General features: G+C 51.4%; 8 protein-coding genes across 8 annotated transcripts; 3 read left to right on the top strand and 5 right to left on the bottom strand.

Annotated features, from left to right (window-relative positions):
* The first annotated feature begins 7 nt into the window (after positions 1-7).
* AFUA_2G11480 (sterol homeostasis protein ARV1) lies at positions 8-1857 on the top strand. The gene is made up of 3 exons (XM_750387.3): positions 8-261; positions 313-366; positions 421-1857. The coding sequence occupies exons 1-3, from the start codon at positions 73-75 to the stop codon at positions 1510-1512; spliced, it is 1335 nt and encodes a 444-aa protein (XP_755480.2). The 5' UTR covers positions 8-72; the 3' UTR covers positions 1513-1857.
* Positions 1858-2723: 866 nt separating this feature from the next.
* AFUA_2G11475 (BAR domain-containing protein) lies at positions 2724-4230 on the bottom strand. Its single transcript, XM_001481619.2, has 5 exons — positions 4030-4230; positions 3779-3934; positions 3152-3713; positions 2967-3098; positions 2724-2910 (listed from the first exon to the last, which is right to left on the bottom strand). Exons 1-5 carry the CDS (start codon positions 4062-4064, stop codon positions 2878-2880), a joined length of 918 nt encoding a protein of 305 aa, XP_001481669.1. The 5' UTR covers positions 4065-4230; the 3' UTR covers positions 2724-2877.
* Positions 4231-4336: 106 nt separating this feature from the next.
* Positions 4337-6520, bottom strand: AFUA_2G11470 (uncharacterized protein). Its single transcript, XM_001481618.2, has 4 exons — positions 5500-6520; positions 5349-5439; positions 4828-5295; positions 4337-4770 (listed from the first exon to the last, which is right to left on the bottom strand). The coding sequence occupies exons 1-4, from the start codon at positions 6151-6153 to the stop codon at positions 4724-4726; spliced, it is 1260 nt and encodes a 419-aa protein (XP_001481668.1). The 5' UTR covers positions 6154-6520; the 3' UTR covers positions 4337-4723.
* A 72-nt stretch (positions 6521-6592) lies between these two features.
* AFUA_2G11460 (uncharacterized protein) lies at positions 6593-11211 on the bottom strand. Its single transcript, XM_077804163.1, has 4 exons — positions 10872-11211; positions 10183-10814; positions 9014-10128; positions 6593-8957 (listed from the first exon to the last, which is right to left on the bottom strand). The coding sequence occupies exons 1-4, from the start codon at positions 11044-11046 to the stop codon at positions 7757-7759; spliced, it is 3123 nt and encodes a 1040-aa protein (XP_077660326.1). The 5' UTR covers positions 11047-11211; the 3' UTR covers positions 6593-7756.
* Positions 11212-12138: 927 nt separating this feature from the next.
* Positions 12139-13713, top strand: AFUA_2G11450 (25S rRNA (adenine645-N1)-methyltransferase; the record flags this gene model as incomplete). The annotated part of the gene is made up of 1 exon (XM_750384.1): positions 12139-13713. The coding sequence occupies one exon, from the start codon at positions 12139-12141 to the stop codon at positions 13711-13713; it is 1575 nt and encodes a 524-aa protein (XP_755477.1).
* A 262-nt stretch (positions 13714-13975) lies between these two features.
* Positions 13976-15045, bottom strand: pup2 (proteasome core particle subunit alpha 5; the record flags this gene model as incomplete). Its single annotated transcript, XM_750383.1, has 5 exons — positions 13976-14255; positions 14354-14697; positions 14801-14879; positions 14950-14974; positions 15021-15045. 5 exons carry the CDS (start codon positions 15043-15045, stop codon positions 13976-13978), a joined length of 753 nt encoding a protein of 250 aa, XP_755476.1.
* Positions 15046-15355: 310 nt separating this feature from the next.
* Positions 15356-19004, top strand: AFUA_2G11430 (gamma-tubulin-complex subunit SPC97). Its single transcript, XM_750382.2, has 4 exons — positions 15356-15853; positions 15910-17897; positions 17951-18168; positions 18234-19004. The coding sequence occupies exons 1-4, from the start codon at positions 15466-15468 to the stop codon at positions 18313-18315; spliced, it is 2676 nt and encodes an 891-aa protein (XP_755475.1). The 5' UTR covers positions 15356-15465; the 3' UTR covers positions 18316-19004.
* Positions 19005-19046: 42 nt separating this feature from the next.
* AFUA_2G11420 (putative MFS transporter) lies at positions 19047-21135 on the bottom strand. The gene is made up of 7 exons (XM_750381.3): positions 20760-21135; positions 20399-20686; positions 20297-20347; positions 19540-20234; positions 19427-19478; positions 19314-19396; positions 19047-19260 (listed from the first exon to the last, which is right to left on the bottom strand). Exons 2-7 carry the CDS (start codon positions 20621-20623, stop codon positions 19122-19124), a joined length of 1245 nt encoding a protein of 414 aa, XP_755474.3. The 5' UTR covers positions 20624-20686; positions 20760-21135; the 3' UTR covers positions 19047-19121.
* Positions 21136-22069: the final 934 nt, after the last annotated feature.

The following is a 22069-nucleotide window of genomic DNA, read 5'->3' as shown; positions in this document are numbered from 1 at the left end:
CAACCTGCTCCATGATCTCTTCTTCTCTCGAACAAACCATGGATCAGTATATAATCATGAATCAATGACACGATGCCCATCTGCATCGAATGCTCTTACCCCGTCTCGCACCTGTATAGCACTTACAGTCGCGCCGACGACCGCTCTTTGGGCAAGGGCGTGCGTCTGACGCAATGTCCGCGCTGCAAGCGTTTTGCGGACAAATATGTGGAACATGATTTTGTGGTGCTTTTTATAGATCTAGTTCTGATCAAGCCTCAGGTATTTGGTTGATTCTACTTCTGCTGGTGTAACCGATGACTGAGTGGCCAGGTGTACCGACATCTACTCTTCAACCGACTAGGGGGGAACAATGATCAATTCGATGTACGGACCGACCTTCCTACTTCTTGGCTAACCGCTGATTCGTCTCGTTTATAGCGCTCAATCATCCGCCTGGGAATTCTTCTCCTTCTATTCGATGTATACCTCACATGGGCGCGGATCGAGAGGTCTCCTACGCTCGCAGCGTCCTGGCTTGCCCGCACACCCATCATCGTGCAATACCTCTTTTTTCTAAGCTTGAACGCCGTCGCAACTCTTGCGCATCATCTCACAGTTAGGCTGCTTGCCTCGGTTCTCTCACCGACACCAAATGGCACCAGCAGCACTCACACAAACGGGGCCGAGGGACCTGTCCCGTCGAATCCCTCCACCCCCGTCTTCCCCTCGTTCTCGTCCCAGTCCCAATCGGTTACACCGTCAGGGCAACAGTCACCCACCGCGGGAATGACAATGAGCCCGACGAGACTTACACCTCACGGTTCCTCCCAGGACATCTCGCTCTCGGCCAGTGCTGCTACCCTGGGCACCTCAGCGTCCACCACCAATCTCGGTACCGACCAACATCACCACAGCCCCGCGTCGACACCGCAGGGATCGTTCCCCTTCCCCCCGCCGCCTCTGCGCCGTGCGTCCACCGCGCCGGCGCAGAGCATCCGGCCTTTGCCACCGCCGTCCCCGGCGAGCCCCACGGCCATCAGCACCGCCCTGCTCGTCAGCAGTTGCGCGAAACTCTTTCCTATCCTTCTCGTCATCTGGGGTCCCGACGGCAGCGGCGGCTCGTCTACACCCGCCCAACAGGGCAATACAAGCGCCGGCGGGACGACGCATTCGACCCTGACGCAGCGGATGTTGAGCCGGTACACCCCGACCGCGAGCGCAGCCGCTCCCGGCGCGACGGGATTGGTGTCGTCGGTGTCGTCGTCCCTGCTCGACAAGCTGGTCTCCAGCCTTGCATGGTTGATTCCGGCGTCGGTGCCAACGAGCTACCTGACCAATTGTGCCGAGCTGGTCGGCTCGCTCTTCTCGCTCGGGGCAGCGGATACGCACCTCGGCCTCTTGAGTAATATCGAAGCGCTATATATCCTGCTTGGATGCGGGTATTTGCGCGCGGTGGCCTTGGCTGTGACCGGCCTGCTCGCGCGGTGGATGGTGCAGAGGGTGATTCTGGGTGCGGTGGGAATCGGCTAATCCAGTCTATCGTTTCAGTTCACCATGTCTCAAACTCATGATACCTCAATCTGAATTAATCTCTAAGAAAAAGCGCTAAAGCAACCAGCCTTGAAACCAGTCGAGCAATCTGTGCCCGCATATAAAAACATAGGCCACTATACAGCCACCCTCCCCTAGTAACCCTCCACCCCTAAGCACTCAAGCCCCACCAGCAATCAACGAACTGGTAGACCTAATGCGGTACGCGATCAGGCCGAATATCCGACCTCTTCGGCACAATAAGCGGATGCCACTGCGCAAGGAACGTAATAGCTGGTACAGCACATCATCAGCACCATGCCCTCTACCCTGGAACCTCCCGGCAAGGAAAATGGAAAAAAAAAAAAAAAAAAAAAAAAAAAAAAAAAAAAGGAAAAGAAAAGAAAAAGGGAATACATACCCCACATCAAATAACACGACGCAAGCGATAGTATCAATGTACTCCGCCATAATCTATCATACCGTCAGCGTTTAGCTTGCACACCCTCATGGAAACGGAACGCCAAGTAAGCGGAAGAAGGAAACTTACGTCTGGTTCTCCCCCTTGGGACTAAAGATCCACGCCGCCAGGGCTGCGAGAACGACGATCACGAGGCCAACAATGAGACTCCATCTGTGTGTATATGCTTGTTAGTGATTTGTTTGATGTGCGGAGGCGAGGAGGGGAGAGAGGGTGAGGTGACGGACCCGTTCGCCATGGTTCTGATGGTAGTGGTGGTAGTTCAACGGTGTTCTGGTCGAGGGGTCGGGTGATGCGTTGAAAGACTGCAGGTGTACAGGGCCAGCCTGATACTCTGTATATCCAATCGAGTTCGTATGGGATGGAGTTGGGGAGCTGTGTCTGTCGGAGATGAGGCAGCGGGAGCCGGAGCTGGAGATGAGCTGAGACTGACGTTCGTAGGAGTCTTGGGGTTCGGTAGTTGGTGACAAGCTGGTTTACAGCAGGTTCATGCGCGATGAATTCAGGCACAGCTGTGGCGCAACGGGTTGAGAGAGGCAAGACTTTAGATTACTTCTCTTGTCTGCAAGGTCGGCGGAGCTCTGAGGTTCTCCATACTCCGTGCTTGGTTGGTGTCTTTGCGGCCTGAGGGCCGAGGCAGCAATGCGGAACCGTCTTGGCACTGTAGACGAATCTGGTGGCGGTGCAGCTGAGGATCATGTCTACGAAAGAGATAACTATTTCTACAGTTAGGATTGTAAGATAGATGCATACCAATGAATCAGCAGTCTACATTTGCGGAAAGGATATATGGATATAAGTCTGTCGCAGAAACAGTAGCGTTTATAACAATGTGGTTGACGAGACAAAAACTATAAGGAAAGAACAGCACAACTAGACGCAGTCTAAGCACCCTCACGGCTCTTACGGTAGCTAGCCTGATGTCAATTAGAATGGGTTGGACATAGCCAAATTGCAAGGCTGAATGACATACCTCTTGCTCAACTTGCAATCCATCCACTACAGGAGCCAGCTCGCTGAGAATCTCGTAGGCTCTCTTGTGGAATTCGAGTTGCGCAGCAATCAAGTCTGCCAAGTTCCGCAGAGGCTCAGGGGTGTCAAGGACCTAGACCGTGTGAGTGCGGGTGTACTCTCATGCAGATGAGGAACGAAACATACATTCTTCATCACGCTCACGGCCTCCTCAGTCTGGCCGACAAATTCATCCTCCGCCTGCTCAATCTCCGCACGCGCCTCCTCGCTCAGGTTGTCCAGATCACCGCCGGCAGCCGCCTTCCTCCTGGCCTTGATCGAGTCGAGCATGAGCCGGGCATTCTCCACGTTCTTGCGCGCCTTGGCCGCAAACATCAGGTTGGTGTTCAGGGTGGTGTTCCAGCCAGCCAGGAAGCGCGACTGGATCTGAGCGTCCTGCGCCAGACGGGCCTCGCCCACCTTCTCGGAAGCGAGCGCGTACTTCTCGAGCGCGGTCGCCAGCGGGTCCTCGCCGGGATGGACCTGTGCCAGGGTCTGAGATCCAGCCAGAGAGGCGCGCGCGATGGCATGGTTAAACGTCTTGGGCTGCGGTTTGGCCGATGGAGGAGCGACCAGGGCCGCCTGGGCCTCGGCAGGAGAAGAAGCCTGCGACAGAAGCTGGACCTTTTCGCTGATAGTGCGGCCTAGGTCATTGAAGGATTCGCGGATGTTGGGCGGGTAGTCGTAGGCCTCGTTGGAGTACTGTGAACTGTACAGCAGGAAGGGTTATTCATCATGTGTAGAGTCAACGGGGGTTTCGGTCTTGACACCTACGTCACCTGGAGCAGCTTCTGGTGTACCAGCTTCAGCGCATCCACGCGCTTCTCGAGCTCGATGTATTCATCAGGGAGTTGGGTCTTGTCTTCAGCCTGACCCAACTGCTCCTTGATCAACTGCTGCGTGCGCGCAGCAAAGGGGGTGAAGCTCGCACTGTGGGAAATGACACCGTCATGTTAGCATCGCATGCTGTAGGCAGATATGCAGAATAGCCCAATAACAGGAGCTTTCGAATCATCTCATCTCACCTGAGGTTCTTTCCGAAAGCTTGGAACTTGTCCATAGTAGCAGATTAATTTGTGGACCGATGAATACACGAGATGGAAGCACAGCCTCGCGTACTGGCAGAATGTGGAATAGCACTAGCTTATTTGTAGCAAAATGGTTTGTTTGGGGATGACCGGGCGGGATGTCTGACCTCGCCCGTGCTACAGAGTAACAGAGTACCTGGTCAACACCGCCTCGATTCCACCGCACCGCCACTATTTGGTCCTGCTGAATGATAATCCCCCAATACCTAATTAAGGCACTTGATATCGCTACAAGGGTAGTGAGCTTCCATCTGGAGGCTGCTACGTCTGAATTATGTTTGTGATGAATCTGGGGAATTTCTGATCACCACTCTGGTTTATTTACTGCCGTCCATTGCCAACAGGCACATATATAAACATGATAATGCCAACCTATCAATGCACGAGGTCGCAGATATGCAACATCAAACGCAGGGGTCGTATACCAGTCAGCAACTCTATCATCAATCAATACGAGATGAGCATCGTCAACCGCATCGCCAGCATTACCAGAGAATAAACATCTTGCTCCAAGGAAAAGGACTACACCCATAACATAATGATACAGCAAACAAACATGCAAGAGACCCGAAAATGAAGAAACAAGCCGTTAGTCGTGACGAAGTCGGATGAAGCCGCATGCAGTCATCCTTCAGGTTAGGGTTGCCATCATTGCGCGGAGGATTCGGGGATTGGGACCTATGCAAAGTCTCAGAATCTTGACGGCAATGCTTCATCAGAACAAGGCCAACCTACCTCTGCGGTCCTTCCTCACCTCGGTAATCTCCTCCATCTCACCACTGGGAAGGGCAAGCTGGGTGTTACGGATCTTTTCGTCTCGTTCACTTATCTCCAATCGTCTGAGCTCGCGAAGATCATCGTCACTGTCTCGAGGGCGCACGACGATGGCAAGAGGGCCGGTATCCCTCTTGTCAAAATCGACCTGATCATCATATCGCTCCACCATCCGTACTGGAGAGGAGAGTCCGTGACGGCGCCCATGGACTGATATTGATCGGGTACGGGAGACAGCCCTCGTCACTCGCTTCTCGCTGAGCTCGTAATGGCGCGATGGAGATCGGTGGCGGGAGGGCGATCTTTCGATGATCAATGTATCCTGGGTGGCTCGGGGGGAATAGGTCTCCATCGTAAGTCGCTCGACAGTTCTCTCTCTTGGCCGCGCACGAATCGGCGACGGGGAACGGCGAGTATATATGGTCCGAGCTGGGACAGGAGTCAGCGAACATTACTTCACAATGGAGCACGTGGCTTCTGACTTTCTGTCTGGCGCCTGATCTCCCGACTCAGGCTGATGACTTCATCAATCTGCTCTTTTGAGAGAGCCAACTGAATCGTGATTCGGTCATCCTACAAAGCGTTAGTACCGACAGATCCCTCCTCGTGCGATTTGTGTGTCTTTCCACATACCTCTTCCTCATACGGATATCCCAACTTTTTGATCGCAAGTGAGTGCACCAGTCTTCGTGGCATGCGAGTCTTGCCCTTGCGGGGATACGGCTTCTCGTATTCAACCTCTTCAACTACTTCCTCGCGAACGCGACCGGTCGACCGGCGCGGATGAGCCGCGTACCGATCTCGCTCCTGGAGGATCCGGAACTCCTCGTCGCCGTAGTAATCTGGCTCCGCGATGCGAATGTCTTCGTAATACTCAGTCTCTCTGTGTCTGCGGGAGGGACGTCTCCGGGGAATAGAAGGCGCACGCGGCTCGCGAGGCAGATGCCCGCGGATGTAGTATTCACCTAGCTTGCGCGAAGGGATGCGGTCAAACGTATCCAAGGAAGATTGGCGACGTAGCAAGCGAGGGCGCGGAGGAGGGCTGTCCCCGCGCGACCGCTCGTAGGTGACCAGCGGACCCGAGTTATGAAGCAGATGATCGTCCTCGTAGAATCTGTCCGACCGGCGGGCAGGAGGACCGTATCGGTCAAGCTCATGTAGGCGGGATTCAAAGCGCTCTTCTTCAGACCGACGGGGACGGTCGATGACAGGAGGCCGAGAATAACGGCGCTCTCGAGTGCGCTCCATCCTTTCGGAGGAGGAGCGGTAGTCATCGTACCGCGACATGACTACCGTAGTTTAGCTTCGACCGTGTGACCAGACAACGGATCGAAATATCGTGGATTGGGGATGGTCAACAGATCTTTGTATATGACCAGAGTGAACCGTGGGTGACGACAGCGGCTGACTCGACGGCCCGCTGACAGCGGGGTAGGAAGAACCGTGGATAAGAAGGGGGATTTCTATCACAGCAAAGATCAAAAGGATGAAGAGATAAGAGAGAATTGGGGACGAGGACAATAAAGATGGAGGGAAGAAAGAGCCAGAGATATGAAAGAAAGCTTCGAGCAAGAAGAACAAAGGAAGCCTTGAGTGATCTTCGGCAGAGAACTACAGGAGTAATGAGTGGATGACGTCTGGTGTGGAGATACAAGGCGTTACCGTAATATTCCAACGTCCCCATACAAACTGCCTGGTGCCTTGGTAGGGCCTCGGTCACAATCCAATACCTACCTACCAGGTGTCTAGCATCGCAGATCTATTTCTATATATACATCGCTCTGGCTCATTCTGTCTTTCACCATGATTGCTACGCCTTCCTTCAGCTCCTTTCTGATGTTGCGACCATTCTCATTCTCTAGAAATATCCACAGCCTATAGTCTGACCTATTCTCCTTGCCCCGGTTGCGAAGACGACTAATATCTCCCCTGCAGAAGCTCCACTTGTGACCTGGAACCTCGCTGCCCAATCCATACCCGCCCACATGACTTCTTTCCTGACACATTCGAACGCCCTCATCATTCCTTATGCCTGGGACTATGAAGCGCGAGCGTATCTATGACAACGGAGGAGGGACAGGGGCATAAGGAAAGTTTCTCGAATACACTAACACTGACAGGAAGGATATCTACTGCAGTTGGGCGATCTGAGTGGATGCATAGCAGGAATTGAATTCGGCCAAGTGGCTCCAAGCAGCAACGGGCAGAATTTTCCTGCAATCAGTACGGGTGTATAGCTCTTCTCCTGTACGGAGACTGGCTGCCCGATGTCTGCCATGTGTTGGGCTGAACGCATGTCCATGTGTACCTGCATTGCCTACCCACGGTAATGGTTTTGTTGTCATGCATCTATTATTGTTTGCAGACTCGGGGCGACGAATCATTGCCTGTGGCACCGGAAAAAGTTCAAATTGCCCACTTGTTCTTGTTCCGCAGGCCGGAATCGCCCCGATGAGGCGTCGTGAAACCGTTTCAAGAACTCGACTTCATTATGTGGCAACAGTCAGTCTTCCTAGGTTCTTTACTGGTGCTGTGAAGTGCCCAGCGACGACGGTGTGTCTTTCAAAGGGTCTTGCAATTCTGAAGCTTGAGTTCATGATCTCAAAGTGTCAGGTGCCTGAGGCATCTGTCGCTCAAATGCGACAATATTACCTGACGAGAGTGGGGGAGCAGCGTCTGATAACCTTATCACGTCTCAGCTTAGCCGAAACTATAGTATACAGTTCTGCCATGTCGAAGGCGTGTCTCCGTTTGAGAGAAGCGTGTAAAGGTCCAGACTCGGAGTCACGCTCAACGGTTCCGCGAGCGTTGCTGCTGGAGCTAGACAGCACGTAGCCTGCCTAGGTATGCGCTTGACGCAAAGAAGTGGTTCGGCACCAAAGAATATCTGCTATCTCCGGTCGTCTGTTTCCATGATCAGGACGTCGTCTTCCAGGCTCAAGAGCCCCATTGCCCAGTGAACATGCATCGATTTACTAATAGTAACGAGTCTCCTCTCTGTGTTGACGCCTGCATGGTGTTCTTCACTGACGCCTTCATTGGGTGAAGGGTCCTCCTTGGGTCGTTTGCGGAGATTCTCTTGCGTGCGCTCATACGGAGGACCGCGCCCTTGCTTTGCGGCGACGGCCCATGCGTTTTCGCAGCCAAGGGCTATAGCTTCAGACGATTTCCAGCCAGTTAAGCGTGAGACATCCCGTAGCTTCGAAATAGTCCAGCTGCGCTGGGCAGCGTCAACGAACTGAACGGCTGCAAAGAAAATAGGCACAGTCATCTCAATCAAGCAGGCCCCCAAGGTAGGGCTCAATTTCCCCGCCTCCACGTTGAACCACTGGGGGAAATATATACCAGCGGCCACTTTCCCGATAATCTGAGCGTAATCAGCAGTCGTGGGCGCTGCCACGCCTGCAGCAACCATCATGGCGGGTGGCATTGATGGATGCAGTCTGTGCAATAGAATTCGGCCTGCATAGTAAAATCCCCACAACACCGCAACCGTATGCGTACGATACTGTAGCGCTGGCCCGAAAGGGGTCGCTATAGGAGGGATAGTGTCAGCTGGCAGAGGAAGGAAATCTGGACCGAGGGCACCGGCGAAGGTATCAAAGGCAGCCCGAATATCTTCCCATTCGCTCTCTGCATCTTCATATGACATGACATCTCCCTCTTCATCCTTACCCGGCGACAGGCTTCGATGTGCTGTGCTAGCAAACGCCGAAGGGAGACGTGTCGGTCCTCTCGGTGGAACCATGCCATACATGGGAGGTGAATTTTCTCTCCCTGCACTGGGACCATCCACGGGTGACTGGCGGTTAGGTTCCGGCCCACGGTTTTGCGCAGATCCCGGAGGAGGCCCTCTTGGTACGGTCGCACTGCCCTTGGCAAAGCGAGACATGAATTTGTGAAGACCCGGGCCTGGTCTCCAATCTTGACCAGTGGTTCTAGCTACATGCAACTTTCGTTTTCTGTCTCGGTACCCGAAATCAGTGAGCCGGGCGAGCAGTAGCCATAGATGGTCCGCTGAGCCGTAGACAGCGTCCAAACGGCCGATACCGGCTCGTGGTGGGCACTGGCCCCAACGGGAAAAAGGTAATCTAGTTGACGATGAGCATGTTAAATGGCCAATGATCGAAAGAGGGCAGTCACTAACATAAGTCCGCCGCCCCCGATGAAGGCCTGGATCATGTCTTGTTTGCAGTACCACCAATAGAGGTCACATTGGATTCTGTAGGTCTCAATGTCTTTCCGGGTGAAATGTCTTTCTCGCTGGCGAGTACGTCCATCCTCTACCTGGCCAAACTGATCAAAATTAACCGCTCGACCCAGAAGAGAACCTATGAAATTCTCATCAATGCTGCTTTCTTTTTCAGCGAATAGGTCATCCTCCAAAAACTCTTCGTCAAACGCATAGTAAGCCGCATAAGCCGATTGGGCTTCCCACAGTCGCTGCCGTTGAGCCCACACCCTCCGCCGGTGAGATCGAATATCACGCGTGAGGGTGGCGAAGTCAATCTCACGTACCAACTGGGCTGATCCTGCGACATGGCTGTTCCACTTCGAATGCTCGGCTGTCATCACTTCGTAATATGCCAACAGGAGAGTAGCAGCCAGGGTGCCAACCTGTTTGCGCCTTTGGGGCAGACCTACCGCATGGCCGACTCTCTTGAGCGCATAATGATAGTGCTTCAACGAAACAGTCGGAGGAGCTTGTTGCAGATACGAGATATGTAAGCTGCTGAGAGCAAGTATGGCTTGAAGCAATGCTTGGTGCTCTAATGCCTTGAGAGGCATTGTATGTGTCCACAGGCCTTGCTGAGCTGCTGGCACAGGTGAGCCAAGCGTGTGTGCAGAATCTGCAGGATGTCGCTCGAAGATTGATAAAGATGGCCCAGTTGAATGGATGAAGTGGACAAATATTCGAGCTGTTTTTGGATTATTCAAGGGAGACGAGCCAAGAGTGGGGTGATAAGAAGCAAGCATGTTGGGTTCGTTCAGGTAGGTCGTGAAAGACCGCAGCTGCCGTTCATCTTGATTAGCAGAGGCCACAATGAGGCTGAGTTGGTTGAAGTCCTCGGCCGATGTTTGCTCCTCCATTTCTTCATCAGATTCGACATCATAGTACTCTTCGCTTTCGTCGTCCACGTAGATGAATTCCTTTGAAGATGTCATCAGCGGGATGGCGGTAGGCTCATGCACTGGTTGTTGTTCCTGTCGCGTACCGGAAGCGAACGCGGTAGTGGTTGCTGGGCCAGCTTGATGAAACTTCTGGTACAACGTTGAGTAGGAAGTGACAAGCCCGATTAAGATGTGGTCACATACCTGAGGAATTGGTGCAGTTGCAAATGCTGGGGTGGGATCCATCGACGTCCCTTGCGGATTCATGACCGGCACTGGAGGTTCAGGCCACGCTGAAGCCTGCTGGGGCGGAAACTGCTGATCTCTTGCCGGAACGACATTGTAAGTTGGCGCACTCGTTCCATGTCGCAAATAGTCGTGATTTTGGATATCCAGTTGGAGCTGCGGAAATCCATACGGCAATGTTCCAGGTGCGCTGGGAACGGCGACAAGACGTGCAGATTCATACTGCTGCGGTCGAGGTTGCAATGTATCTATGTTAGTTTCTTGTGGTCCTGCACTACCAGTTGCTTTAAAAGTAGACGGCCCCGTGGCTGCTAGTGGGAACGGCCTGGGCGCCAACAGCGGCCTGTTGGAGCCAGCCTGTCTCAGCTGAGAGAGCTCCTGATTATAATACCCAGTTGGAAGCGGGGCTCCCGAGGATGTCGGCTGCATCGGGGCATTGAGAGCTTGATTAGCGTTATACGCTCCGAAGATGCCGATGGGATTTTTGAAGATGACACGCTGGATATAGCCCTTGCATTCTCGTTTTGATTTGATACAATTGTTGCATATGGGCTTCTCTTCTCCGCACTTAATGCGACGTTGTCGACAGGCTATATTTCAACAGTCAATTGTGGACCTCGCGACCACCATTCACTTTTTGAACGTACTAAGACAACCTGTTTTTGTGCGTTTCTTAGGGACCTTCTGTGCAGATGTGCTCTTCGGTCCAGTTTCAGTCTCTGGTTCTGCAGCCGCAGCTGATATATCTGCGACTTGATTTGCGTCTGAATCATTGGTCAATGGCTCCCGTTGAGGGCCCTCGAAAGCTGTTTTCTCCCCCATAACGATATACTTTGTCTCGAGGTGAGGCTGTTCCCATAACCGAGAGGCAGCGTGGGCCGATGAGGTTAAGAAACCGATTTAGGGGATGAAAAAGGGATAGACGAGAGGAGATACTTCTAATATGAGTCCCTGGGGCCAAAACAGTTTGCGTGAGTGGGGAGATGCAGTTCCACTAACTAGAGGCCACACTGGGGTGGTAGCACAAATGATACAGCCCTCGATTGGCCTGAAACGGTCAGCCAGATTTCCTAGGCTCCCCCACTGAAGTCTATTTACTATTTAGTCTCTTGAGTTCCGCAGCTCGCCGCAGTGTTGACCGCTCCGAGGTGTGGACATCTTTGAATAAAAATATCTTTTCAGCAGGGACGATCATAAGGCTCCGGAATCTGCCGGAATTAGTGATTGACTTGAGGTGGTGCCTATCGATCGATTTGGAATCTGTAGTTACACTCACTGCCTTGGTAGGCCTCGGTCAGTCATCCAGCCTGCAGAGATGGTGACTGCTGGCAAGGCTGTTCAGTTGCTTTACTTGGCAATCATGCGCCTGGAACTGAGGTACATTGCATCTTCTAGCTGGGTTCTGGCATAAAGATCATGAGGCAGGGAGTTGAGCACTCTTGGTTGCACGAGTACGAATCTTGCGTAAGCCCAGAATAAGAGACCGAGTCTTGGACTCCGTATGCAGGAAGTCATTAATGCCAGGTATCCTCCCTGTTATGATGGATCACCAGGGAAATGGAGGAATGAGCCAATCTAGACTGCTCTCGACCAAGACAAGCTTAAAAATAGCTTGATTGTGACAGTCTTGCTGTCTGCTGATCAGGAGGGGCTGGGGCACGGAGTACTCATGGCCGACCGCCTTTAGACTCGACCAGCAGAAAGACCAGTCGCTTCTCACCGCCAACGATATTTTTTTCCATCTTATTATGAAGAGAGGTAGAGGTTGGACGCTAGCCTTAAAACGACGCTGGCAGAGGGAATTGCTCGGCTTGCTCTTGCGAACGGTTTTGCGTCAGCGCAGTATCGATAATTCTAGATTTATCGACGGATATCTCACCTCGTGCAGATATCGTGGACTGGGCTCATGCAAACATGTTTGCCGTCCCAGGATGGTCCGTTCCGAGCTCTGCTCTGAAGCAGCAGGAGCCTGCATCTCAATCTCAAAACCAGTCTCAACAGACCAATGGATCGCCGAAAGCAGGTGCTAAATCTCACAAGCGCAAGCGCGGCAATGAACATGTCACTAAAGCAAATGTTGACGAGATGTACCGTCGACATATCGAAGGTCACAAGGGCACCCCAAAATCCCAGAAACAGGGTGCGAACCATGCTGTACAACCTAGCAAGAAACAAAAGAAGGAGCATAAGCCAGGCAACGAAGGATCTTCTACGTCAGAGAAACAGAAGAATCAGATGAGAAAAAATGACCACAAGGACAAAGAGGATACGTCGAGCGGAGCTCAGGACGTTGGGAATAAGGCGGAGAAGGAGAAGAGGAAGAAGGAGAAGAATAAGAACAAAGATCATCAGACCAAGCAGCAACAGCAAGAGCCTAAAGAACAGAAGGAAGCCGCATCTTCTGCCGGCGAACCCGTTATCCCTGCAGCTCCTCCGAAAACAGAAGCGATTCTTACACCCCTTCAGCAGGCTATGCGGCAGAAGTTGATATCTTCCCGTTTCCGTCATCTGAACGAGACACTGTATACAACACCCTCTACCAAGGCCCTTGAACTGTTCACCTCTAACCCCGAGCTCTTCCATGAGTACCATGCGGGATTCTCTCGCCAGGTCAAAGAGTCGTGGCCTTCCAACCCTGTTGATGGCTACATTGCGGCTATCCGCAAGAGAGGAGGCGTGTCGTCAGGTTCCAAGAAGGGCAACAAACCTGACCATAAGAAGAATGCACAGGCTTTGCCGCTTCCCCGGAGACCTAACGGGCTCTGTACAATTGCTGATCTTGGCTGCGGCGATGCCCAACTTGCGCGGGCTTTGACACCCTCAGCACAGCAATTGAACCTGAAGTTGCTCAACTTTGACTTGCATGCTCCACAAGGCTCACTCATCACCAAAGCAGACATATCTAATTTGCCCATTGCCGACGGATCCGTGGATGTGGCTATTTTTTGTCTTAGCTTGATGGGCACTAACTGGGTCTCCTTCGTGGAAGAAGCGTGGCGGGTTCTTCGCAGCGATGGCAAGGGCGAATGCTGGGTCAGTGAAGTCAAGAGCCGCTTTGGCAAGGTCGTTCGCAAGAAAGCTCAGATTGGCGCACGCAAACCGCTTAGCAAGTCTGAGAAGAAAAAGCTTAAGAAGAAGCAAGCGGGCGAGGACGATGCTGGCTCCGATGTAGACGATGCAGATATCTATGCAGAAGACGCTCGTAAGGCCGACGATGACGAAACTGATATCTCGGCCTTCATTGAAGTGTTCCGCACGCGTGGCTTCATCCTCAAACCGGAATCGGTTGACAAGTCGAACAAAATGTTCGTGAAGATGGAATTTGTTAAGCAAGGTGGTGCCCCGACTAAGGGCAAATATGCCTCGGTCGCTTCAGCAGGAGGACCCGGGAAGAAAAGATTCATCGACAAAGCGACTGATGTTGGCGCTGGCATGTCTCCTGAGGAAGAGGCACGTGTCCTCAAGCCTTGTGTCTATAAGACTCGGTAGGAGACGTCATCCATACTTACAATGTGTTTTTAGCCATCAATAGCTGCATATACTACAAATACCATTTAGCTAAACTCCTGCATGACAATCAAAGCTCATTGCGCAGCTGCAAAGCTACGAAAAATCGAGTGAGATTTCGCAGAATGGTAAAGTGTCATTGCTTCTCTATCAGATGTGAAACAGACACCGGTCCGCGGTGGAGGTCGTAAGTTTCCCTGATATATGTAGGTGGAATCTCAAGATTCGTCCATTAAATCTTTGCTTATTGATTACCGCCCAATTGCGCAACAGCCCGGCCCATCTCCTCGTCATTGTAGATATGAAAGCCCTTCTCTTTAGTAACGCTAGCCAGCTGGACATTCTTCGCATCCAGCTTCTCCTCCATGACCTGTTTCAGTGTTTTCAATACCAGTGTCTCAGCCTCGGGCAGTGTCAAGGAACGATGGTATTCATTCTGTAATTCCGCCTGCGCACCTTCGCTTCCGGACCCAATGGCCTTTGCATCATATCTGTAAAATGTGCCAGATGGCTCGGCGTGATACCTGAACCGTAAACCCAGATTAGTACGATTCAACGGCAGAACCAGTCAACGGGCGGCTTAGAACACATGACTGTGAGATGCTGCGAGTGTACAACGTACAGTTGTGGCCCATCCTCATCATAACCCGCGATTAATAGGGCAACACCAAAGGGCCTGCTCATGACACTTTCATCGTCATCACCGGTCTCGCCGAACCGAAGTGCAAGGTCGCAGATCGCTTGGGTTGTGCTCTCTACTCTCAGAGGCTCTGCATAGTGAAAGGCATGGTTCTGGCATTCAACGCGGGCGTGCTCGATGAGGGACCGGGCATCGGCCTGCAGACCGGACATGGCACATCCAATGTGCTGGTCGATTTCGACAATCTTTTCGACGGACGACGCTTCGAGAAGCGTAGATGTGACACGCTTCTCCACTCCTAGAATGACACCTTCCGAGGTAGCTACCTAGAGGAAAGTTAGGAAGAAAGACCAAACTAATTCTTCCGTCTCCGCCAGTAAAAGCAAAAGCAATTCAATTAAGAGAGCCTTTAGTGAGGGATGAACGTACACCGATCGCTGTCGATCCCAGTTTGATAGCTTCAAGCGAGTATTCGACCTGGAACAGGCGCCCTTCGGGGGAGAAGGTGCTGTGATAATTTGATCATTAGAACCGGAAATCATGGCAACCAGCTAACAGAGGAGACTTTGGGTTCGTACTTGATTCCACGGTCTATTGGCAGAGCTGGTGTTAGCCGACCGCATCAGCGAGGAGGTGCTATAGAGCTTACCATATTCCGATCGCGCGATGAACATCTTTGATTATCTCCGAAATAGGAAGTAAGAAAAGAGGGTTCAGCAAAGAAAGGGTTCAATATAGAAGCGGATCAATAGAGAGACGAAACTGGGAAGGACGGCAAAGTGGTTGGTGAGGTGAGTAGAAGCTGTGTCTTGGAGCTCAGGCGAAGCTCAAACAACTACGCAAGTCGACGGAGCCTGGTAAAGAGTTGGCGGAGGCCTCAGGCTGCAAGGCATGAATGGCGCCTGTTACCTTTAGCTCCGCTGCCTTACCGGATTAGGAAGTGTAAACTGCGGTACGGTACATGCTTGGCGGGCAGCAACTGGGTCTGTTCTTGTTTACTATTGCCCTTCTCAATCAACAGTTCAGTTGCCTTAGGTTCAATCTGTCCTGGTTCCGCCACATGGTTGACACCATATCCTCTGTCTCGCGGGATCATGTCCGTCAATGAGCGTCGCACCAGTCAAATGGGTGCATCACGGCCCCGCGTAGCATCGAATCGCGTCGACGCCGAGAAAGCTGCTTTGCGTGCTGCTGCGTCCCCAATACAATCGGAAAATATGGACCAGCTTCGTGACAGTGCGTCCAGTCAAAAGAGCAGAGCTTCCCGAGATCAACAGAACATCACCACTAGCGAAAAGCGCACGGAAAGGACCACGATCAACACGAGAGAAAAGGTTCAAGTGCGCACGCGGAATCCAGTTAAAGAGTCGGCAAGTGCGGGAAATAGAGGAGATTGGGAAAAGTTACGGATGAAGAGGGCTAGTCAGACAGATGGTGCGGTTTCTGGTAATGCCAGGAAGAAGGAGAAAGAGCCGGCGGAGCGTTAGTAGAGAGAGATCATTTGCGCGTATTGCGACCAATGCTGACTGAGACAACAGAGTCCTGGGCGCCGCAAGCCTCGTTGATTCCCCATTCGACCGCGCCTTTAGCTAGTCGTGTATCCGTACCTCCTCTTGCCTCTGCACTGCCGCCACCACTTCATCCCACACCCCTTCGTGAACTTAACACCGACGCGCAGGAAGCAGTGATCTTGGAAGACCTACTGTTTGTGTTCATGGGATTCGAAGGCCGATATATCCATTACCATCATACGTTTGACCCGACAGCGGAGAAAGACCGCTTGGCTGGACCGGCCTTTCAACTGCCGTCCGGGCTGGACCCGACGCTGAGAGACCTGACTTCTTCCATGCTGAAGATGGCGACGCATTACAGTGCATTGGAGTCCTTCGTGGAAGTACAGAGTCGCGCTGAATACGGGGCCGTGAACCATGCATTGTGCGCTACGATTCGACGGATATTAAAGGACTATCTAATCCTCGTCGCTCAACTTGAGACACAGCTGCTCAACCACTCGAACTTTACACTACATATGCTGCATTTGCACACCATGCCAACAAGCCAATGCTTGTCTCAACTATACTCACTCGGACAAGAACTCTTGAGACGTAATGGGCTCTTGGATCAGGATATCGATGAGTCGATCGACGATTTCGACGATGTCGACAATATTCTAGAGCAGCTGAAAGAAGGAGGAGACCTCATCCCAGGAGCCATGTCAAGCAAGAAGATATGCAAAGGAGGCAATGTCCTTCGGTTGCTCACCGAGCGGCTGGCCACGTTCTCCGGCGATCCAACCACGAAGACTCTTCTGGAGAAGCTGCTCCGCGATGCCAGTCGGCCGTACATGGCAATGCTAAATGAGTGGCTGCACCACGGAGACATCAAAGACCCTCACGCGGAGTTCCTTATCAAAGAGCAGAAGTGGATCAAGCGAGAAAAGCTTGAAGAAGACTACACAGACGAATACTGGGAGAAACGATATACCATTCGGGATAACGAGGTGCCTCCCCAGCTTGAAGGCGTCAAAGATAAGGTGCTCCTGGCTGGAAAGTACCTCAATGTTGTGCGAGAATGTGGTGGTGTCGACATTAGCCAGAAAGTGACGGACGTTCCTCATACACTAGATGATCCCCGGTTCCTAGACAACGTCAATGCCGCCTACACCTATGCCAATGCGTCTTTGCTGAACCTCCTTCTCACGAAAAACTCGCTCACGACACGATTCCGGTCTCTCAAGCACTACTTCTTTCTGGATCGCTCTGATTTTTTCTCATACTTTCTTGAGCTTGGCTCGTCAGAGCTGCGTAAACCAGCCAAAAACGTCAATGAGAACAAGCTTCAATCGCTTCTTGATTTAGTTCTACGTCAACCCGGCAGTATTGCAGCTTCTGATCCCTTCAAGGAGGACGTCAAAGTGCGGATGAACAAGATTGGGCTAACAAAATGGCTGATGCAAGTGGTGAGCGTATCCGGAATCGACCAAGACAACCCCGAGGCTGTCCTCGAGAGATACCAGGCTCCTCAAACACAAGGCGGAGAGGACGACAAGGATATCGTTGGTTTCGATGCACTGGAACTCGATTACTCCGTCCCCTTCCCACTGTCACTCGTCATAAGCCGCAAGACTGTCCTTCGATATCAACTGATATTCAGACACCTTCTCTCGCTGCGGCACCTCGAGACCCTGCTAACTACATCTTGGTTAGATCAGAACAAGGTTGTTGGCTGGCGGCACAAGTCTTCTGATCGCAGACTGGAGACGTGGAAGAGGCGCGCATGGAGTCTGCGCTCCAAGATGCTTGTGTTTGTCCAGCAGCTGCTGTACTTTTGTACAGCGGAGGTTGTCGAGCCAAATTGGCAGAATCTGATGGACAGAGTCAATGGCACTGATGCTGACGGGTCGGAAGTAACGATCAATGGAACCAAACAAGTCAATCGGACGGTGGACGAGCTTATGCAGGACCACGTGGATTTTCTGGACACATGCCTTAAAGAGTGCATGCTGACCCAGGCTAAGCTGCTGAAGGTTAGTCCCATCCTATGACTTGATTGAGTGAGGTTAACTAACTTCGAAACCAGATTCACTCAAAGCTGATGACCTGTTGCACTATGTTTGCGTCCTGGACCGCTTCTTCCCTTGGGCGAGCTTTGGTGTCTGCTGACGTGGACTTGTCCGGGAACAAGGCGTCTAACCCTGATGGTAGAGGCTATGACCCGACACGGATTGGCAAATTAGAGGACACATTGAAAAGATACGAAGACCATTTCAACCGCCATCTGCGCATCCTAATGGACAGGTATGGAAAGGCTCAAACTACAGATAACTTGGTTACCAACGCATACTGATTATCCTTGACTACAGCTTGAACTACTTTGCCGCAACAGAGAGTGTTGTGCTCCTCAAGTTGGCCCACGCTTTGAACTCAATCAGCAAAGACGATTGAATATCCTATACCGAGCCGACCGTGCTATATACCACTCAATTAGACGACCGCAGCGTGCTCGAAGACACTGTGCATGATTACGCGCTTGCAAGATTCGAGATCAGACCTTCTCGTAATCATTGGACGATATCCGTCAGCGCGCGGCGGGTGCGACACAGTTTGTTCTTTTTTGAAGAGCAGCTTTGCACAGACCAAACTAGCACTGGGGCCATATCCTAGTTTGTGCCTGCTGTGGTAGCCTGTTTGGATGACTTTCTACCGATGACTCTAGGACAATAGCTCTGAGTCTCGCGGTTTGCAGACTCTGTTTTCTTGCATGCTAACAGATACGACGGCTTCACGAAGACGACTACTTCGTAAACCCGCACATCATGATGACAGATGGTTGAAATGGAAGCGAATGAACAACATGAACATGAAATCCGATTTAGATACCCTGATGCATGTTTAGTCTGGCTTCCAAACAAATACAGTTATTGAAACAAGATTTCTCATGCTTGAACACAACATTCTATCTGCACTTAACTTTGTATAATTCTTTCCCTGATCCCTGGCTGCAATCAAAATAGCTTTTTACAATATACTCCAACGACAACCGACTATTAATCAAGTTCCGCTGGGAAAACGGGACATGCTGTGTTTTTCTTGCCGCAGACAACGTAGGTCATAGAACAAGTAAGCAAGTTAATGACCGTATTTATAGAAAAGAAAGCCACGTAACCAGCCACATTGGCCTGGAAAAGTAGCCCAATATACTTGGCCATTCCATCGCGACTATTACTTCGATCGGAGAAGGGAATCAACCGTTAAGTATCCCTCGCAAACGTGCTCTTTTCACGCAATCGTTCACCATAAAACCATAGGAATAGTGGTGAAGGAATTCCAATGAAGATTGCAATGAATGCGAGAAGACTGTTTCCCCAAGCAAATCCGAGGGTAGTATATCTTCACATGTCAACAGAGTTTCTACACTGCGCCGGGAATAGGGGATAACCTACAGACTGGGGGCTACCAAGGGCAGTGCAAACCCCAGTAGGCTTCGTAGAACCATGACGGCGGCCATAGCACTTGCGGCAAAAAGCTGGTATGTATCAATGAGATAGCCTTAGACACAAATCAACTGCACAACAGTAGAGCCGGCGTAAATGGCGGCACCGATGTTACTTCTCGGGGTCAGCGATAATTTCCTACGTAAAGATTGACTGTCCACAAGAGAATACTTACGGCATGATCCAGTGAATGCTCTGCCGGGCACTCCAACCGTACCAGAAGAGTCCGATGGGGACAATGCATGCTCCTGCACAAAGAATGGGCAAGCGAAATTCAGGCCTAGCCACCCCTCCATTATTAGCACACAGTCGTTGGTAAACGCGGCCGGCGATCCGAGTCCCCAGCTGCATTGCGATAGTCATTCCAACTGTGAGAGAAAGATAGTTCAGCGATCCAATCGATTCGGATTCATGATAGATCGTCGTCCAGACATCCGGGAACGTAGCTACCATCAGGTATAAGATTCCGTTGAGATACGCCAGATACAGGCTCAGTACCTGGATGATAGGCTGCGTGGCCAGCAAACGGAAAGGTCGAATCAAGTTCTTGTGCAGCAAAGCGGTAGAAGACATGCCGTCGTATTCAGTGTAGAGGTCAGGGTTTCCTGTTGTCTTGCGCATTCGAGCACATTTCCTTCGCAATAGAACAGGCCCGTATGTCTCACGAAGTAGGAGAAATGCGGCAAGCTGCACAACAGCGGCAGCGATGGAGACCACATAGAAACACCACGGCCAGGACTCGTATTGAACAAGAAATCCCCCGGTGATGGGGCCGATAGCCGTTCCTATGAGTGGAGCCAGGGTGAATACTGCCATGGCCTTCCATCGGTCCTGTGGAGGGAATAGGTCACTGTTCATGCCGCTGCCGATCTACACATAGCGCAGATTAGCCAGATTAGCACTAGGGACAAGAAATCAATAGAGATACACACTCCGAAAGGACCAGCGCCCCCTAATCCGGCCAGAAATCGATATGCAATGAGCTAGTTTTGCGTCTTGGCAATCCCGCAAAGTGTATTGAAGATGATATAGACGATGTTCGAAGCGGACAGGATGATGACTCGTCCGTACATTTCGGAGAGAGGCGAACTGACAAGAGGGACTATTGCACTGCCGAGCAGGTACACAGAAAGACTCATGATAAGCAGTGTTTGAGAACGAATCTTGAGATCATCGGCGATTGCCTCCAGAGCCGGGGCTACCGTGGCCGAAGACATTGAGCTCAAGAGATTGAACAAGGACATAGGAATGAAGACCATCCATTTTCGACTCGCAGGCCAGTTTTTCGGATTCTCAGGGTCATTGGGACCATCCCACGTCACCTACCAGAGACTTGTGTTAGATTCAAAGATTGTCCCCCGAGTATGAAGGAAATCTGCTGTCTTGGAAGCTCACGAGATTTAGAGTAGGGGCAGGTGTCCCAGAGAAAGAAGAGGAAGCTCCGACAGGCTGAGACTGAGTCTGAGCCTGGCCGTCTCCCTTTTCACCAGAGGGAGTCGATGCCAATTAGGTTGCCATGCTGGTGAAGAAGGTATATTTACCTGCAAAGTGATCAAAAAGAAAGTCAAGGTTTCGTTTGAAGTAAGATGTCTATGATAAAAGACTTCACAACCAAGGTAACCCCTATTTGTTCAGGCCTCTGATATGCGATGCGTTCATGGCTTCGGTGGTTGATTCCAGGAGAAGTCAGGCAGACCCGGAAAGGTAAGGAGACAACGTAAGGTATCCATGTGTTCTCAACGATATCCCAGTCGACTGAGTCTTGATTGATTGGTGGCTACGGAGGAGAGCCCGACACCTATATAGCTCATTGCCTATCATTGTTAGTGTCCTCTCAAGCATAGGTAGCCAGGTGGGGTAGACACGGACGCTACAGATGCTTGTCTGGACGGGGCAGAACGAAGCCTTTTTTAGCTGTGATTGGCATGCTTGGACAGGCCAGTCATGTATCCCTGTCTAGCTGGTTTAGGGTGTGATTGAGGATCGGTTCGGTATTGCTGGCGTTGCATCCGGTTGGAAGTGCTGTGCATAACTTGCGCGTCCGCTCAATTTATCCATCAGGACCGCCAGAGAAGCCGATACACAACGATCAATATCTAGAGACCCTGTCGTCGATATTGAGGAGGAGAGTTGGTGTCGTGCGCGCATATTCCAAGTTATTTCCTTGTGACGCAGAGTAAGCACCTAAAAGTCCTCCCTCTAGTTTACCTGCCGTCCATTGAATTTGAATACATACATTGACAAGCACTAATGCGTCACCCAAATTGCCTGTTTGGGATATCAGTGCTCCTGACTGAGGTAGTCTTATATTATCTCAATCAAGCATACTCATATGTAAAGGCTTTAGGGGAGAGACATAGGAAAACATCTCATAGAAATGTAGTTCCCTGGTAGCCATTGTGTCATTGGTATAAGTCATTGTGAATGTCACCACGCTCTACCAAGCAAAGAAACAACGACAATCTCATTATGCTCTCCTATACAATGAGCTCCCAAACTGCCGATCAACCTTACGAAATAGCCCATGAGCCGATCACGTCCAGTCCGATCTCGGATCCGTAAATACCAGAAATTAACGTCTTCATAAGAGATGCCCGATAAGGTCTAGGCCATCATAAAGGCTACGCGCCATTAGATGGTAAGGTAATACCAAGAAGATCCTTGGCGAAACTTTCAGATAACTCCCGCCACAGGTGAGGGTACAC

Source organism: Aspergillus fumigatus, chromosome 2 (genome assembly GCF_000002655.1).
Source record: "Aspergillus fumigatus Af293 chromosome 2, whole genome shotgun sequence".
Lineage (NCBI taxonomy): Eukaryota > Fungi > Ascomycota > Eurotiomycetes > Eurotiales > Aspergillaceae > Aspergillus > Aspergillus fumigatus.
This window is presented reverse-complemented; position numbering and strand designations above follow the sequence as displayed.

Excerpts from the sequence above, each read along its gene's own strand:
- AFUA_2G11460 (XM_077804163.1), bottom strand. The coding sequence starts at position 11,046 with ATGGGGGAGAAAACAGCTTTCGAGGGCCCTCAACGGGAGCCATTGACC. Across the intron at positions 10,815-10,871 it reads CACAAAAACAGGTTGTCTTA|CCTGTCGACAACGTCGCATT; the intron begins GTACGTTCAAAA and ends GTTGAAATATAG. Across the intron at positions 10,129-10,182 it reads CAACTGCACCAATTCCTCAG|AAGTTTCATCAAGCTGGCCC; the intron begins GTATGTGACCAC and ends ACGTTGTACCAG.
- AFUA_2G11430 (XM_750382.2), top strand. The coding sequence starts at position 15,466 with ATGTCCGTCAATGAGCGTCGCACCAGTCAAATGGGTGCATCACGGCCC. Across the intron at positions 15,854-15,909 it reads GGAGAAAGAGCCGGCGGAGC|AGTCCTGGGCGCCGCAAGCC; the intron begins GTTAGTAGAGAG and ends CTGAGACAACAG. Across the intron at positions 17,898-17,950 it reads CCCAGGCTAAGCTGCTGAAG|ATTCACTCAAAGCTGATGAC; the intron begins GTTAGTCCCATC and ends CTTCGAAACCAG.
- AFUA_2G11475 (XM_001481619.2), bottom strand. The coding sequence starts at position 4,064 with ATGGACAAGTTCCAAGCTTTCGGAAAGAACCTCAG. Across the intron at positions 3,935-4,029 it reads GCTTTCGGAAAGAACCTCAG|TGCGAGCTTCACCCCCTTTG; the intron begins GTGAGATGAGAT and ends CATTTCCCACAG. Across the intron at positions 3,714-3,778 it reads CAGAAGCTGCTCCAGGTGAC|TTCACAGTACTCCAACGAGG; the intron begins GTAGGTGTCAAG and ends CCTGCTGTACAG.
- AFUA_2G11480 (XM_750387.3), top strand. The coding sequence starts at position 73 with ATGCCCATCTGCATCGAATGCTCTTACCCCGTCTCGCACCTGTATAGC. Across the intron at positions 262-312 it reads TAGTTCTGATCAAGCCTCAG|GTGTACCGACATCTACTCTT; the intron begins GTATTTGGTTGA and ends CTGAGTGGCCAG. Across the intron at positions 367-420 it reads GGAACAATGATCAATTCGAT|CGCTCAATCATCCGCCTGGG; the intron begins GTACGGACCGAC and ends TCTCGTTTATAG.
- AFUA_2G11470 (XM_001481618.2), bottom strand. The coding sequence starts at position 6,153 with ATGTCGCGGTACGATGACTACCGCTCCTCCTCCGAAAGGATGGAGCGC. Across the intron at positions 5,296-5,348 it reads GATCAGGCGCCAGACAGAAA|CTCGGACCATATATACTCGC; the intron begins GTCAGAAGCCAC and ends CTCCTGTCCCAG. Across the intron at positions 4,771-4,827 it reads GGTGAGGAAGGACCGCAGAG|GTCCCAATCCCCGAATCCTC; the intron begins GTAGGTTGGCCT and ends GACTTTGCATAG.
- AFUA_2G11420 (XM_750381.3), bottom strand. The coding sequence starts at position 20,623 with ATGGTCTTCATTCCTATGTCCTTGTTCAATCTCTTGAGCTCAATGTCT. Across the intron at positions 19,479-19,539 it reads AGCATTCACTGGATCATGCC|TAACATCGGTGCCGCCATTT; the intron begins GTAAGTATTCTC and ends GACCCCGAGAAG. Across the intron at positions 19,261-19,313 it reads CCCTTGGTAGCCCCCAGTCT|ATATACTACCCTCGGATTTG; the intron begins GTAGGTTATCCC and ends TGACATGTGAAG.